The 17,839-nt window shown below is 42.5% G+C and overlaps 1 protein-coding gene across 2 annotated transcripts in view; it reads right to left on the reverse strand.

The window, feature by feature from the left end:
* The window catches only part of PRKAR2A (protein kinase cAMP-dependent type II regulatory subunit alpha), a 113,602-nt gene that overhangs the window by 6,483 nt on the left and 89,280 nt on the right, over window positions 1–17,839 (reverse strand). For both annotated transcript variants that reach the window (XM_030306698.1, XM_030306699.1), the window contains exons 7-9: window positions 14,004–14,105; window positions 13,761–13,835; window positions 1,226–1,291 (exon numbers count right to left, since the gene is read on the reverse strand). In XM_030306698.1, coding sequence (XP_030162558.1) covers window positions 1,226–1,291; window positions 13,761–13,835; window positions 14,004–14,105 — 243 coding nt within the window. The remainder of the gene's footprint in view (window positions 1–1,225; window positions 1,292–13,760; window positions 13,836–14,003; window positions 14,106–17,839) is intronic.

A 17,839-nucleotide genomic window follows, 5' to 3' on the forward strand; every position in this document is an offset into this window, starting at 1 on the left:
AGCTCTCCCAACCCCCAGGGCCACAGTGCTGCTGGTCCCACACACCCAACACCACTAGGCTGTGATCAGGAGGTGTCAATGAGTATTTGAGAAATATGCAAACATGTATCACTAGTCCAAAAACAATAAGTAAAAGAACATAGATGTTTCAACCTATTGTTTCATGTGAAACAGCAGATCCATTTTTTTTTTTTTAATTTTTTTAACGTTTATTTACCTTTGAGACAGAGAGAGACAGCATGAACAGGAGAGGGTCAGAGAGAGAGGGAGACACAGAATCTGAAACAGGCTCCAGGCTCTGAGCTGTCAGCACAGAGCCCGATGCGGGGCTCGAACTCATGGACCGTGAGATCATGACCTGAGCCATGCTTAACCGACTGAACCACCCAGGCGCCCCCAGCAGATCCATTTTTAATCACGAATCAAGCCACCTTACAGGGAGTAATCATATTTATCCTTCTCTATATAACCTTTACTAAAGATATTCTATAAGAGACTTCATATTAGGTCAGTATTATATTTAACTATTTTAACAAATTCTATATTCTTTTAAAAAATGTTTATTTTTTATGAGAGAAAGAGTGTAAGCTGTGGAGGGGCAGCGAGAGAGAGAATCCCAAGCAGGCTTGGTGCTGAGAGCCTGACGCGTGGCTTGATCTCACAAACTGTGAGATCATGACCTGAGCCAAAATCAAGAGTTGGATATTTAACCAACTGAACCACACCCAGGTGCCCCTAAATATTCTATATTCTTAAAAAAAATTTGAACAGAGAAATCTGGTGATGACGGATTTATGATAAGGATTACTCCTCCTATCTATTGGTCATTTTAGGTCTTCCTATCCATGAAATGGTATAATAACAATGGTCCTACAGACCTCCCCTTCCAGTGCTCTAGAAAGGAAGATTTTTTCATATTCAACACCCACATGTATGTCTTTATCATGTATTCCCCCCACTTTCTACTAGGGGTATTTATCTTTTTCTTATGGATCTGTAGCCATTATTTCTCATATCATTAATTATGTAACAGATGCAAAGGCAATAGGAACAAAGAGAAATACACTAAATCCCTATCACTGGAGGGACTTAAACATGGGTCTTTGCCAGTCACATGCCTCATATAACAATGACACTAGATACTAGACACACTTCCCATTTACAGCAAACAGCTACTTTCTGTGCACGCACCTGGCATAACTTGCCTCGTCACACACAGACTCACCTTGCTTCTGATCAGGATGCTCACCTCGCCGGACTCTATAATATAGAAGCTATCAGCCTTTTCACCCTGGAAAGGGAGAGGAGGTCATCAGAGCTATATATTGGCACAGGACACAGAAATAGATAATTTTCTCATTGCTCAAACTCCAATTTGTATTTAATTTGCAACTCTACAAATTAATCAGTGCCTAACAAATTCAGAACAAAATGAGAGGATCCTGGTCACCAGGGACTTCAGTCCAACTATGACTGACACATCTCTCACTTCCTAACATGGAATATTCACATTTCTCTCCACAAATATGCCCAGGCTGCCAACTGCGCACAGCATCACTATCTTTGCTGCTCATGTTAGTCTGCTATTGAAACCTGTGACTGGGACCAGTCGCCAAGGCTGCCACAGACAGTATCAAGGTGACTCCTGGCTACCTCTGGGCATGGGGCTCAAGGATAATGCAGCCCTCCAGAGGACAGTGTGGATCTGAAGAAAGCCCTGCCTTGGGGAGGGAGGTACTGTGATGTGGGTTGATGTCAACCTTATAAGCCTCAGGCTTTTCTTTCACTTGTTTGGATTTTAAACCACTTGGCTGAACCAGTCATTCAGGTAATTCAACAAGTAATTAAGTACTTACTATGTGCCAAGGCACTGTTCTAGGCATGTGAGACATATCAGTGGGCAAAACAAATATCCCTACCCTTGTGGAAATTACAGTCTAATATGGTAAACAAACTGTAAACAATCAACATAATGAATCAGCAAATTATACTGTTGTGTTGGAAGGCAATTAAATACTACAGGGAGGGAGCAATGTGGGATCTGGAGTGCTAGGGAAGGAGATGGCTACAGTATACAGCAGAGTTTCATCTGAGGGTGAGATCTGAGCAAAGGCTGGAATGAGGGGAGAGAGGCAAGCAGACACTGAGAAGAGGATTTCAGGCCAACTTCAGTATCTGACCCCGTCCTCTTAACGTTTGGGGCAACAACCATCTACACTGGATAATTCAATACTAGTCCTGTGTTCTCATTCCATGTGGGTCTTATGTCTTCAGTAGAGTCTATACTTCTTCTAATTTTCCTAAGACTTAAGTGTCGTTGGCCACTGCACAGATCTCCAAGTGGACATCTTACAGCTGAGGCTGTCATTCTTGAGTAGTTAATCTAGTCCCAGTTCATTAGATAATAATCATTGCTTTATGTGAGTAAAAAGCACAGCTTTAAAAAGGGCTGTCTGTGGGTTTCTGTGCTGCCGTGTTGGGTAGGTACCCTGTACCCAGCAGAGCTAAATCAACATGAAGTTCTAGTGTTACCCAAATAGCTCCCTGAGAGTTGATGAAGGAAACTAAGGGGAAGCCAGAGGTTGGGTCACCAGGAGGTTGCTTCTAGGTCCAAGAAGGGAGTTTCACAAAGGAAGATGGGATTATCAGTGTTCAGTGCTGTTGGAGGTCAAGATAAAGATTCAAATGTGTGCGGGGTGCCTGGGTGGCTCAGTCAGTTAAGCTTCCGACTTCAGCTCAGGTCGTGATCTCGTGGTCCGTGAGTTTAAGCCCCGCGTCGGGCTCTGTGCTGACAGCTCAGAGCCTGGAGCCTGTTTCAGATTCTGTGTCTCCCTCTCTCTGACCCTCCCCCGTTCATGCTCTGTCTCTCTCTGTCTCAAAAATAAATAAAGGTTAAAAAAAAATTAAAAAGAAAAGATTCAAATGTGCAGAAACATTCTGGTGACCAAGAAGAGGGTGGTGAGTGGTAGGGATGAGCCACAAAAGTGACAGGTGGTGAAGGGTGGTACCTGAGCTCTTTTTGTTTAGATAGATGTGTAACAGCCATAATTTACAGCGCTAATTTTTCAAGGCTTCAGCCTGATGAATTTTTACACATTTATGCACCTGTGTGACCACCTCCTGGATCAAAACAGAAAACCTTTCTGGCCTCCAAAAGGGTCCTTATCGAGTCAAAACTACCATTGCTCCGACTATTAGGTGACCGTATCTGACTTCTCTCCTTGCAGTTTTTCTTAATTCCTGTTAAGGAAAGTAAGGCTGTTCCTGAACTTCATATAAATGGAATCCTACATGGCCTATCATGTCTGGCTTCCTCTGGTCCACACTGTGAGACCACACTTCTAATATGCCTGGCTGTGAAAGGGATGAGAAGCTGGTAGCTGGAGCGAAAACAGTGAGTGGAGGAACGTGAGTGTATCCTGAAGAAAGACTCAGGCATGTCTACAGGGTGTGAAGAATGAGCCTGATGAACAGGGGAGCTCAAATAAAAGAGAATCTGCTAACAATGCTGTGCTCTGCTAACAGAGCTCACTCCCAGCAGGCACTCTGGTGAGTACCACATGTGCACTGACTGCTTCATGCAATTGCCCAAGAAGTCAATACAATTGGTACTATTACTACCCCATTTTACAGATGAGTTTCCTCAGAAGCTCAGAAGATAAATAACTGTCATAGGAGGTAGAGGAATAGCTGGTGGATTCAAGGTTGAGAGGAAATGGGAAGAAATATTATCCAGACCACGAGGAACAATGAGGCTTGCCTAGGTAAAAGCTCTTCTCTTTCTCTGGACCAGAGGAAGGACCATCTCTGATCCTCTTTTTTTAATTTTTTTTTTAATGTTTATTATTTTTGAGAGACGGAGGGAGAGCAAGCAGGGGAGGGGCAGAGAGAGGGAGACACAGAATCTGAAGCAGGCTCCAGGCTCTGAGTTGTCAGTACAGAGCCCAAAGCGGGGCTCGAACCCACGAACCATGAGAACATGACCCGAGCCGAAGTTGGATGCTTAACCAACTGAGCCACCAAGGCGCCCCTGAGCCTTTTAATTTTACTAATTTGCTAATACATCACCTGAAAGGATTATCATAGTTCACAAACAATTTAAGAAGAAAAAATTAAGGGGCGCCTGGGTGGCTTGGTCGGTTATGCGTCCGACTTCAGTCCAGGTCATGATCTCATGGTCCGTGAGTTCAAGCCCCGCGTCGGGCTCTGTGCTGACAGCTCAGAGCCTGGAGCCTGTTTCAGATTCTGTGTCTCCCTCTCTCTTTGCCCCTCCCCTGTTCATGCTCTGTCTCTCTCTGTCTCAAAAATAAATAAACGTTAAAAAAAAATTAAAAAAAAAGAAGAAAAAATTAAAAATGAAACCATGAATAATGATACGATCAACTGAAAATGGTCTATTTTTGAGGCATCTGAGGGGTACTGTTTGCATTTCCAGCCTCATGAAACAGCCTGGTTAGGCTGAGACAGAGATGGGCCAGGAGAGATATTTCCTGCCTCCCTCAGGTCCAGTGATAGATAGTGCATGCAAGCTGGCTGTTCAGACTTTGCAGGATGCCTCTCAGTTTTTAGGGGAGACAGAGCAGAATGAGATGACTACCCCAGTAGCAAAAAACAGGAGCTCAATGGAAGAATGTCCCTGCTTTTCAAACTGTTAAGTCTGCTAATAGCATCTGAGTATACATCTCACAGAAAGAACATTCCATTGTATATTTAGGGGTAAAGAAGCCGGACTATATTTTACATTTTTTAAAAAGTTTATTTATTTATTTTGAGAGAGAGGGGGACCACAAGAGAGACAGGGAGAGAGACATAATCCCAAGCAGGGTCCTCACTGTCAGCACAGAGGCCAATGTGGGGCTCAAACTCATGAACTACAAGATCATGACTTGAGCCAAAGTCAGACACTTAACTGACTGAGCCATCCAGGTACTGCTATTTTACATTTTTATAATTTTTTTATTAAAACATTTTTTTCTTAACGTTCATTTATTTTTGAGAGAGAGACACACACACAGAGTGCGACGGGGGAGGGGCAGAGAAAGAGAGGAAGACACAGAATCCGAAACAGCCTTTGGATTCTGAGCTGTCAGCAGAGAGCCTAATGTGGGACTTGAACTTGAAAATGGCGAGATCATGACCTGAGACGAAGTCAGACGCTCAAGCAACTGAGCCACCCAGGTGCCCTCCTATTTTATATTTTTTGTGAACATATTAGGTGTTTCAATAAACAGCTTCTGAATGTCTATGTGGCAGGCACTGACTATGTTATCATCCATATGCTAAAATTCACTGGGCTTTATATTAAATAAATGTCTTTTTTTCACAAATGATGATATAGGATTCATATCCCATCCTAAGAATGACCGAAACTCTAATTCAGGACATGGTATGGTACTTCCTTTTTTTTTTTAATGTTTATTTTTGAGAGAGAGAGAGAGTGAGCACAAGCTGGGGAATGGCAGAGAGAGAGGGAGACACAGGATCCAAAGCAGGCTCCAGGCTCTGAGCTGTCAGCACAGAGCCCAACACAGGGCTCTAATCCACGAACCTCCAGATCATGACCTGAGTGAAGTCAGACGCTTAACCGACTGAGCCACCCAGGCACCCCAACAAAATGGTACTTCAATGCTGAATACATGAAACATACTTTTTATAAAGTACAAACCAACTTCTGTCCATATCATCCAGAGAACAGGTAAAACATTCCATCAATTAGGATAAATGAGCAAATTATGAAAACACTACAAAGTATATAAACATAACATAAAAAAAAAAACCCAGAGATAAAAATTTGTGTTGATGAACTTGAAAGGATGAAATAAAAGAAAACTCTGAAGTGGGCAGCTGGCCAGGGGCCTCCCTGACAGCATATGTGGTCTAGAGAACACCTAGAGACAGGCAGAGATGCACACTAGCCTCCCACCAGCCCCTGCAATAAGCAGTGGCTTCTGTTCTTTCCACAGTATCTGGGCCCTTGCTGGACACCTGCATTAGCAAGGCACCCACCCTCAGACATAATGACCTGTGAAGAAAGCTGGGCTGTAGGAAGAAGCTGGTGGCATGCTGGTGCTGAAGAGTCACAGCATCCAAGCACAACTGTCCAAGGGGGCTTAGGGCAGCAATCTCTAAATGCTGATGACCATCACTGATCTTCAGGGATGTAGGGAAACTTCTCTTGGTTTCAGCTCAGGCCATGATCTTATGGTTTGTGGGTTCGAGAACCTGCATTGGGCTCTGTGCTGGCCGCCTGGAGCCTGCCTGGGATTCTCTCTCTCTCCCTTTCTCTCTGCCCCTCTTGTGCTCTCTCTCTCAAAATAAATAAATAAACTTAAAAAATACTAAAATGCCCATATTGGAAAAAGAAGACAGGCTAGAAAGTGAAAAGCTAAGCAACCAATTCAAGAGAACTGGGGAAAAAATAGCAAAACGAAGTCGAAGAAAGGAAATGAGATAAAGACAGAAAGTAATGAAATAGAAAACATTCAACCAGATTAATAAAAGGCAAAAAAGTGGTTCTTAAAACAGACTGAAAGAATTAGTAAGCCCCTTGCAAGACTGAACAATAAAAAGAAAGAGAAGGCAATATCAGGAATTAAGATAGGATCATTCTAGATGTTGTAGATACTTAAAAGGTGTTACAGGAACATTCTGACCTACTTTGTGCCAAAAACATTGAATTTTAGATAAAATGAATAAATCCCTAGCAAAATAGGTCTTACCAAAACACACTGAAGAATAGAAAACCTAAATAGTTTAACAATTAACAACTTAATTTGTGTTCAAAATCTTCCCACAGGGCACCTGGGTGGCTCAGTTGGTTAAGCGTCTGACTCTTGGTTTTGGCTCAGGTCACGATCTCATGGTTCTGTGAGTTCAAGCCCTGTACTGGGCTCCACACCATCAGTATGGAGCCCACTTGGGATTATCACTCTCCCTCTCTCTCTGCCTCTCTCTCTCTCTCTCTCTCTCTCTCTGAAATAAGTTTAAAAAAAATCTTCCCACAAAAGAAACATCACTAAGTTCCTTAAGATATCCAAGGAATTCTAGTCTTATACAAACTCCTCAGATAATAGTAAGAGAATAGAATCCCATTACGATTCTAACACCCTGATATCAAAATCTGACGAGGCTGCTGTAAGAAAGGAAAATTACGTATCAGCCTCACTTGGGAACACAGCCAGAAAATCTTTTTTTTTTTTTTAACGTTTTATTTATTTATTTATTTATTTTTTTAAATTTTTTTTTCAACGTTTTATTTATTTTTGGGACAGAGACAGACAGAGCATGAACGGGGGAGGGGCAGAGAGAGAGGGAGACACAGAATCGGAAACAGGCTCCAGGCTCTGAGCCATCAGCCCAGAGCCCGACGCGGGGCTCGAACTCCCGGACCGCGAGATCGTGACCTGGCTGAAGTCGGACGCTTAACCGACTGCGCCACCCAGGCGCCCCAAACGTTTTATTTATTTTTGAGACAGAGCATGAACGGGGCAGGGGCAGAGAGAGAGGGAGACACAGAATCGGAAGCAGGCTCCAGGCTCCGAGCCATCAGCCCAGAGCCCAACGCGGGGCTCGAACTCACGGACCGCGAGATCGTGACCTGGCTGAAGTCGGACGCTTAACCGACTGAGCCACCCAGGCGCCCCATGAAAATCTTAAACAAAATATTAACAAATTGGATTCATCAACATATGAAATGGATACTACACAATGGCCAAGTCAGTTTATCTTATCTCAGCAACACAAGGCTGCTTTAAGATTTGAAAATCAAATCAATGTAATCACTGAAGTCTTGTTAATAACAGCTAAAAACTAGAAACACACCTAATCTCCATCAGCAGTGGGAAGGCAAATAGTTTATTTACATGCTGGAATACTATACAGCAATGAAAACCAACAAACTACAGCTGCACACAACAATGTGGGTGAATGTTGAGCAAAAGAAGGTACAAATAAAAGAATACATACATTCTAATTCCAATTTAGAAATTAAAGAAAAAGACAGCAAGACTTAGCCATATTGTTTATACACAGGTGGTAAAAATTATAAAGCAAAGCAAATATATGACTATGATAAAAGTCAGCATAGAGACATAGTGGAGGTCTGTGAATAGGAAGGGCAGAGCAGCTTCTGAGGTGTGAGGGTATTTCTCTGAAAACATCTAAAAAGTAAATTTCTGGATTATAGAATAAATTCAGCTTTATAGAATAAGGATAAACTTCTCTCAAAAGGGGTTCAGCTAAGTTATTCTCCTATTCACTGTGAATAAAACTTCCTGCTACATCTTGGAATTATCAGATTCTTACCTTTTGCCAAACTAATAGGTATGAAAATAGTTCTCACTGGGGAGCCTGGGTGGCTCAGTTGGTTAAGCATCCAACTTTGGCTCAGGTCATGAGCTCACTGTTTGTGAGTTTGAGCCCCATATCGGGCTCTGTGCTGACAGCTCAGAGCCTAGAGCCTGCTTTAGATTCTGTGTCTCCCTCTCTCTCTGCCCCTCCCCTGCTCTCACTCTGTCTCTCTCTCAAAAATAAATAAACATTAAAAAATTCAAAAAAAAAATAGTTCTCATTGTGGCTTTTAATTTGCATTTCCTTGATTACTCAATGAAGCTGAAGCCAATTCATTTTTCACTGATGCCAGAACTATACTCTGAGAACACAATTCTCATAGTGATATCCTTCCTCTCTCTCAAAAACCTTTGAAAATGTTTTTCAAACATTTCACCAAGTTTTTTTTTTTAATTTCTTTAAGTTTATTTATTTATTTTTGAGAGAGAGAGAGAGAAAGCAGGGGAGGGGCAGAGAGGGAGAGAATCCCAAGCAGACTCTGCACTAACAGCGCGAATCCTGATGGGGGCTCAAACTCACGAACCATGAGATCATGACCCGAGCTGAAGTTAAGAGTTGGTCACTTAACCGACTGAGCCACCCAGGCACCCCTTCAAGTGTATTTTTATATACTAGCAATAAATAATTAGAAACTGAAGAAAGGAAAACCACTTACAATATCGTAAAAAGTGTAAAATATCCAGGTATAAATTTAACAAAGATGTGTACGACTTGAAAAGTATAAAATAGGGGCGCCTGGGTGGCGCAGTCGGTTAAGCGTCCGACTTCAGCCAGGTCACGATCTCGCGGTCCGTGAGTTCGAGCCCCGCGTCGGGCTCTGGGCTGATGGCTCGGAGCCTGGAGCCTGCTTCCGATTCTGTGTCTCCCTCTCTCTCTGCCCCTGCCCCGTTCATGCTCTGTCTCTCTCTGTCCCAAAAATAAATAAACGTTGAAAAAAAAAAAAAGTATAAAATACTACAGAGAAAAAGTAAAAGGTAACCTAGGGGCACCTGGGTGGCTCAGTCGGTTAAGCGTCCGACTTCAGCTAGGTTATAATCTTATAGTTCATGGATTCAAGCCCCACATTGGGCTCTCTGCTGTCAGCACAGAGCTCACAGTGGATCCTCTGTCTCCCTCTCTCTCTGCCGCTCCCTTGTGCTTGCTCTCTCTTTCAAAAATAGACATTAAAAAAAAAAATGACCTACATAGAGATATACTAAGTTCATGAACCACTGACAGTAAGCTTTTTTGATTAGAATGTAAGTGACTGACACCAAGCTTTTGATTATTGAGGCAACCATTTCAAAGACACCTACCTTGAATAAACATATTGCCAGCCACACTAAATAAAGAGCCAGGCTGCCCCACCTATGAAGTCTCTCTTTTATTTTAAATGTTTATTTATTTATTTTGAGAGAGAGAGAGAGAGAGAGAGAGAGAGAGAGAGAGCGAGCGCCTGCGCGAACGCGGGCGCGCGAGCTGGGGAGGGGCAGAGAGAATCCCAAGCAGGCTTTGTGCTGTCAGCACAAAACCTGATGCAGGGCTTGAACTCACAAACCATGAGATCATGATCTGTGCTGAAATAAACAGTTGGACGCTTAACTGACTGAACCATCCAGGTGCCCCACGAAGTTTCTCTTTTAGAAAGCCCTGAGAAATGCAGAAAACTGACCACTTGAGGGACCCCACTTTTCTCTTCCCACAACCCTAATTCCTGCTCTTACGTTTTAAATTTGCCAATAAAGAGTGAACCTGCCAAACCCTGAGCAGCCCACCCTCATCCCCAATAAAGACAGAATTCCAGGTCCCCCACCCCCACCCTGTGACCTCACTGTGTGTCCCTCGGTGTGCCATATACCCTCCAGGATCTGTGAGTAATAAACTTTGTTTTTTCAAAGTTCCTTCATGGTTGTTGCTAAGCCTTGCAGTCATAACAAGAACCACAAGGGCCAGTCCAGACACAACACTGGCTCTGGAGAAATGTCTGTGGGGACTTTTGAGAAGTGGTACAGGACGAGGTGAGTGCCCCAAGCATTCCTAGCTGACAGCATCACTACTGATGGCCTGAGACTGACACAAAACACTCACTATTGTTACAATGTCAATTTCTCCCCAAATTGATCTATAGTTTCAACATAATCCCCCCTGAAAAATCTCACTGGTAGAAAGTATTAAGCTGGTTCTAAAATATATACAGAAATGCAAAGAGCATTGAGGAGCCAAAATAATTATGAAAAAGAACAAAAATTTTGGAGGGCTTAAACTATCTGATTTTAAGACTTAGTATAAAAAGTTTTTATAATCAAGACAGTGCAGTATTGGCACAGAGACAGACATGTAGATCAATGGAACAGAGACCAGAAATAGACCCAAAAATATACGGCCAAATAGTTTTCAGTACAAGTGTCAAGGCAACACGATAGGATAATCTTTCCAACAAATGGTACTGGAACAATTGGACATCCACATGCAAAACCTTGTAAAAACCTTACAACAGTATAAAAATTAACTCAAAATGGATCACAGATCTAAATGTAGGAGTTAAAACTAGGAGATATCTATAACCACTCTGCTCAACATAGTAGCATGTGGCTATGGAACACTTGAAATACGGCTTCTATAGATTTAGGTGTGCTGTAAGTACAAAACATACATTGAATTTTGAAGACTGAGAAGAAAAAGAATATAAAATATTTCATCATTAAATTTTTATATCACTTAGACGCTGAAATGGTATTATTTAAAGATATTAAGTTAAATATGTCATATTATTAAAATTAAGTTCACCTTTTGAAAAAAACTTGGCTGCTAAAAAAATTTTAAATTACATCTGTCTCACATGATATTTATTGAATGGTGGCCTAAAGGTAAACATTATGAGAAAATTTTATTGACCTTGCAAAGATTCTTTTAAAACAGGACACAAGAAGAATGAATTGCAAGAGAAAAAAAAAAAAACTACAAACTAGACTCTTCAAAATTAAAAACTTTTGCTTTTTAAAAACTGCCATTAAGAAAATTAAGAGACAAGGCACTGCCACAGCTTGGAAGAAATATTTGCCAATCATCTGTCTGATAAACGATTTGTACTTAGAACACATAAAGAACTCTTACGACTTAATAATAAGAAGCCAAATCACCTAATTGTAAACAGGGCAAAAGATTTACAAAAACTTCACCAAAGAAAACATAAGGATGGCAAGCAGTCACAGGAAAAGATGCGGCAAATGCAAATTAAAACCAAAATGAGACACCACTTCATACCCACTAGAATGGCTAAAAGTAAAAAGACTGTTGATACTAAATGTTGATGAGGATGCATAGCAACTGGAATTCTGGTACAGTGCTGGGAGGATGCAAAGTGGTAGAGGCATTTTAAAAATGGTTTGGCAGGTTGTTAAATATGCTTTTACCATATGGCTTACCAATTCCATAAAAACATATATCCACACAAAGACTTGTATAAAAGTGTCCACTGCAGCTCTATTCATGATTGCCCCAAACTGGAAAGACCTCCAATTCCCTCAACTGGTGAATGGAAAGATAAATTATGGTACATCCGTACAGTGGAATACTACTTAGCAATAAAAATAAACTATCTGCTGACACATACAACATGAAAAAAATCTCAAAAACATTGTGCTAAGAAATCAGACACAAAAGACCACATTATGATTGCATTTATACGAAATTCTAGAAAAGGAACTTCTGTAGTGTTGAAAAGCAAATCATTAGCTTCCAGGAATAAGGGGGTGGAGCAGGGGATTGACTACAAATATAAGTGAGGAAACCTCTTGGGGTGATGGAAATGCCCTGTACTATGATTGCAGGGATGGCTACAAAACTCTAGAATTGTACACTTAAATTTGGTGATTTTATTGTATATAAAATACACTGTAACAAAGCTGCCAAAACAAACAGAACAACATAAAGCACAGTTTCTAATTCAGTAGGTCTGGGGTGGGGCCCAAGAACTTCATTTCTAATGATTCCTATCAAGTTCCCAGATGACACTGATGCTGCTGTTCTTGGGACCTCACCTGGAAACCCCTGTCTAGGGACACTGTCAAAAGGGGTCTATAATAAGCTGAGGTCATCTTAATTTGTGCCCATTCGGCACCATCTAGCACTCTCATCTTCAAGAGCACAGACACTCCAGAAAACACTGTAGCTTCTCATACCTCTTGACATACCTTCTAAAAACCTGCTGACATACCTCCTGAAGGCCTGGGGCTTTCAGGATGACATGAAGGCCCTTTGGGAGTAAATTAAAGCATCTCAGGTTCAGAAGCAAATGTGACTAGTCAACAGGTCCCATTCCTGCAACTCAGTGCTACATTCTTACCATACCAGGACACCTGTCCTGGAACACAGCTCACACCCACAGGCCTTGTTCATATTGTTCTCTTGCCCTGAAAGACCTTTCCCTGACCTCAACTGCTGAAGCTGCACTTATTCTTTTAAGCCCAGCCCAAATGGCATTTCCCCTACAAAACATTACAGAATACTTCCTTTCCTACATTCTCACTGTCATTTACACATTCCTTCATTATAGTGTTTATATCTGGTCCTACTTGTATATTGTAATAAGTGTTTAGAGAATCAAACTAATTTCTAATTGAAGGAATTATTAACAGCAGGAGTCCTAAAAAACAAAGGCATTTCAAAAGGCCATATAGTTTTTTTGTTAGTCCTTTTTCTCTGGGAGTTTCTCTCTCGCCTGCTGTGATTAATAAGCCTGGTACAGGGGTGGGCTCAGGATTTAGGCTTCACCAATCTGTCTTTCCTCCTCCTAGCCCCAGCTCTGGCTTCATAATGGGGAACACTATCCAACCCAGGCCAACCAGGTATCTTCCCAGTGCTCTTACCAAACCACAGGCAGAAGTTTACACCTGGAGAAGTCTTTACACATAATTAAAAACATCATCATAGCAGACAAAGAAAATTATTACACAGTATTCGTCACAACGATCCAGGTCACTGTGTGATGATCCTCACAGCATCCAAGAGTCACAAGAGAGAAAGGCACAAAGGAAACATTAAAGACAACTTACAAATCTGATCAATTACTGAGGACTGAAGGCTGGCTTGTGTTGGATTGGCTAAGAGGGCACCTTTGTGCCAAACATAGAAGGTAAAGGGCACAACCCTTCAACTTTCTCCAGACTTTAACACCAATGGATGAAGTTTACTCAGGGTCAAAAGAGAACTATGTCCAAAAGAACAAACACCAGAAGCCACAGAAAGGTGAATGGAGGCAAGAGATGTGCATATGTCCGTGAGAGGAACATCAACGGGCTTCAGAGGACTCTGCAGGAAGTGTGCCCTAGTAGATGGCAACATGAGCTCCCAAAGTGAGAGGACAAGGGTTGTACTAGTCCTTCAGGAGGGTTGACTCTCTCAGGAAAGGAGCTGCACAGGGCCCCACTCACCTGTGTGATTATGCGCTCTCCATCCTTATAGATCTTCTCTCCTATTACATCCACAATCTTCATTCGTTCTGACACCTGAAACAATGGACATACCCACAAACTCTAAGGAAAAGACCTCAATTGAAAGTCACAAATAATATCTATACAACACAGAAATGGGTTAGAATAGTACAATTTGAAAGCTTAATAGATTAGTTTTAAATCTTAAATCTCCATAAACAGACTCTTATTCATACACTTTACCTCTAGTGATTTAAGGAGGGGCACAGATTCAATAAATGATTCAAACATCCTTCTCTTTTTTGCATTGTTTTTCACTATGATTCTTCTAAAAGTCACACGGTCCTACAAGAAAGAACATGAAAATTCTGGTAAATGCCTCTGTAAGAGAACATCTATGGATGGTTTAATTAACTGGGTGACAGCAAATATCAGAGGACCATGGAATGTACCGGGCCAACTGAGTGTTTGATGACATTTTAATCTGAGTCAACGCTGGAAGAAAAAGACTTGTAGCTTGTTGTGTCAGACAGATGTCCCACACATCATTGCTTGCTATCTGGTACTCCATGAGTGCCACCTATGGGTCATAAATAGAATACAAAATACAAAACTCCCAATCGAATACTTGTAAGCTCACAGTCATTGTTCGATGTGAAAAGATGCACCTTTAGAAAAAGGAGATAAAACAATCTGAGGGCTCTTGCCCTGAAAGACTTTACAATCTCAATGGGGAGACAATATAAAATATTGGGAATAAAAAAGCTACAGTCCAAGACAGCATATGAAATGTGCTAGGTGAACTATAAAGACAAGAGTTAGTGTCATGAGAATTCTCAGGAGGGAGAGTGTCCCTAGTCACAGTTAGGCTGGAGTAATCAAAGATAGTCTTGTTGCAAAAATATAAATTTTGGGGAGACCTAGAGTAAGGGGAGGATTTAAATTAATGGAGAGAGAGGGGAGGCAGGAATGTGAAAGGTCACTCGACCCCAGCAAGTCATGGAGACAGCTAACCAGAGCTATAGCCAGGCTCCTCTCAGATACGTGTATATGTGTGTAGGGAGGGACACACAGTCAGGAGGTTAATTGCTTAGTTTTAGGTTTCTTGTATCTAAGTTAATTGTACCTTTTGTCCACCTCAGGCTGTCGGGAGTGGAAAGATTTTTTTTTCTTTCAGAGTACATAATGAAATCCTAAAGGCCAGCAGAATGAAACACAGCAAGGGAGTTAGGACATGTTTAACTGTAGGTTTTCTATTTTAGTATTCTCTATGATGGTGTGGTAGTGGGGTGGAGACACCACACAGAAGACAACGGAGTTGAGATCACCCAGGAGCCTTTTAAAAATATAGATGCCCAGGTCCACCCTAGATCTGCTGCTTTATGATTCTCCTCTCCCTCTGCAGGGCCTACACATGAGTTCACAGCTTTGCTGCTCAGAACATTGTCTATCTGTGAGTATCAGGCCATTGTCACCGTAAAACTGGCTCAGATTAGAGGGAATGTACTTGTGCACAGAACTAATTAAAAAGTCCTGCATCTCTTGCTGCCTGCCTGCTTTCCTCCTCATGCACCCATTGTGCAGAAGGTGCTGACCACACAGCCCCCAGGAGTTCTAGACCCACACCCCCCAACTCCCAGGCCTGGGGAATGCAGGCATTTCTCTTCCCTAGAGGTTTCAATCAGATTTTGGCCTGACTCTCCTTGGCTCACGCTGGGTCCCCTGCCCTAGATGAACTAACTAATCATATGGCTGGGCAGTTTGCACTGTGCCTGGCCAGGCTGGACTCATGTGTCCCCTGGGCTGGGGTGGAGTAGGAAGGAGAGGGAAGGCTCCCCTGGAAAGATGCTGGGCCACAACAGACCCTAGGGTTTCTGATGCGCAGCCAGACTGAAGTACACCAACCAGATACAGCCATGTTGGGGATCACGCAGTCACAGGCATGACACCCCCTCCCTTACATCCCCCCCCAAGTGTTAGAGGCATGCAGCTCCCTGAGAGTTGAAACTCTGTTCAACCTGGTGCCCAAGCCCTGCAAACCTCTAACCCCAGCCCCATGGCTTCCCTGGCTAGGACTGCCATATCCTAAAATGGAAATAATACGCACCTCTGAGGGCACAGACAGGCCTTATACTCCTAGCATGAGCTATGGCGGACTGCAACCCTCCCTCTCAACTGCTGTACAAGTCATGTCTGCTCTCCAGTATATAGCCAAATTCTGCTCCATTTCTTCTCCATCTGTCTGCTTGAAAAGAGCCATTCAATCTCGGATTGTTCTAATGGGTTGCATCATTTGCCACTACTTTTTTAAAGTCCAAGGTTAGGGATGTATCATTTAAAATATTACTTTGGGGCGCCTGGGTGGCGCAGTCGGTTAAGCGTCCGACTTCAGCCAGGTCACGATCTCGCGGTCCGTGAGTTCGAGCCCCGCGTCAGGCTCTGGGCTGATGGCTCGGAGCCTGGAGCCTGTTTCCGATTCTGTGTCTCCCTCTCTCTCTGCCCCTCCCCCGTTCATGCTCTGTCTCTCTCTGTCCCCAAAAAAATAAATAAACGTTGAAAAAAAAAATTAAAATATTACTGTCATACTGTGGAATATTACTCTACTATCTTTAGACTTCAGTTTCTACATGTTTTCTGGGCCAATCTAGGCATGAGTGCTATGGAAAGAGAACAAGCAATCAGAAGTGAGAAAATGGAAATTATAAAATTCTCTTCCTTCTCTTTGAGTAGGCATTGTCAGAAAAATCCAGTATTTAAAACACCTACCTATAAAGTCACAAAGATTGCTACAATTGCAATAGCAAACTCTTTCTAGCTGAAGAGAAAACAACTGATAGCTCTCACAGTGACTTGTTTGTGTTCCAACCCTTTCTATGTGTACTTCCATCCTTCTGCTGTGCAAGGCCAGCTCCCGTGGCTGCAGAGGGCATGAAAAAGCACCAGACACCAAGCCAGCTTTCTGGGAACTCCCAATGGAGCTGTGAAGAGGAAACTTGAACTGTGAAATAGTGGCTCCAGCAGGCAGCAAGTGTTCAGAGTCCAGCAAAGAGCCTGAAGTTTAAAAAAGAGAAGGAATGCCGCCCTCTCCTGTGACTGCAAGTGTTCCCTAAGACGGTTTCTATCGACTTTTACTCTAGCAAAACAAAGTGGGAGCAGGGACTAAGTGTAGTGGTCATGGTGGCGGCTGCCCCCAGTAAGGGAAAGAAAGTAGAATCCAACTTGAGAAACTCAAGTGACAATACCCCCCTGCTTTGGCCTCAGAAGGCATTTCCAAGGCCTTACAAGTTACAAGTAAGAAGTCAGGCTGTAGAGGACGTTCTGGGAGTCACTATCCTGGAGGTGGTTTAAAGCTTTTGAGAGGGCTTGGGCTATTAAGTACGTGAACAAAGAAGGAGAAAAGCAGAGGCCAGAAGGGCATATATATATATTTAAGTTTATTTTTGAGAGAGAGAGAGAAAGAGGGAGAACCAGCAGGGGAGGGAGGGGCAGACAGAGAGGGGGACAGAGGATCTGAAGCAAGCTCCACGCTGACAGCAGACAGCGGGATGCTGGGCTCAAACTCATGAACCATGAGATCACGACCTGAGATAAGTCAGATGCTTAACCAACTGAGCCACCCAGGTTCAGAAGGGCATATTGTTAGGCCACTTAAGACAGAAGCAAAAGGAAGAAAAGACTGCAAAGGATAAGGCTAGAAAGTAGAAAGACAAGGCAGAGATGTCAGGAGAGGAAGCTTCAGGACGAGAATGGTGATAAGCAGCACCACGATCATGGAGAGCAGGTGTCCCCATTCTGCAGCCCCTACCTTATGTGGCACCAAGGCCGCCTGTCTTATGCCCCTGCTGAATTCTCATACCCCAACCATGAGGCAGGTGCTTTTACAGTTCAATTTGTTAAAAAATATTTTTTTTTTCTATTGAGACTTTCTCTTTGACCCAGAGGTTATTTGGGAATGTGTTATTTAATTTCCAAGTGTTTGGAGATTTTCTGGTTATCTGTTATTAATTCCTGGATTTCTTCCAGTGTGGTTAGAGAATATGCTGTCTGATTTCAACTTTTAAATTTGTCAAGTTTTATTT

The sequence above is a fragment of the Lynx canadensis genome, chromosome A2 (genome assembly GCF_007474595.2).
Source record: "Lynx canadensis isolate LIC74 chromosome A2, mLynCan4.pri.v2, whole genome shotgun sequence".
Taxonomy (NCBI): Eukaryota; Metazoa; Chordata; class Mammalia; order Carnivora; family Felidae; genus Lynx; species Lynx canadensis.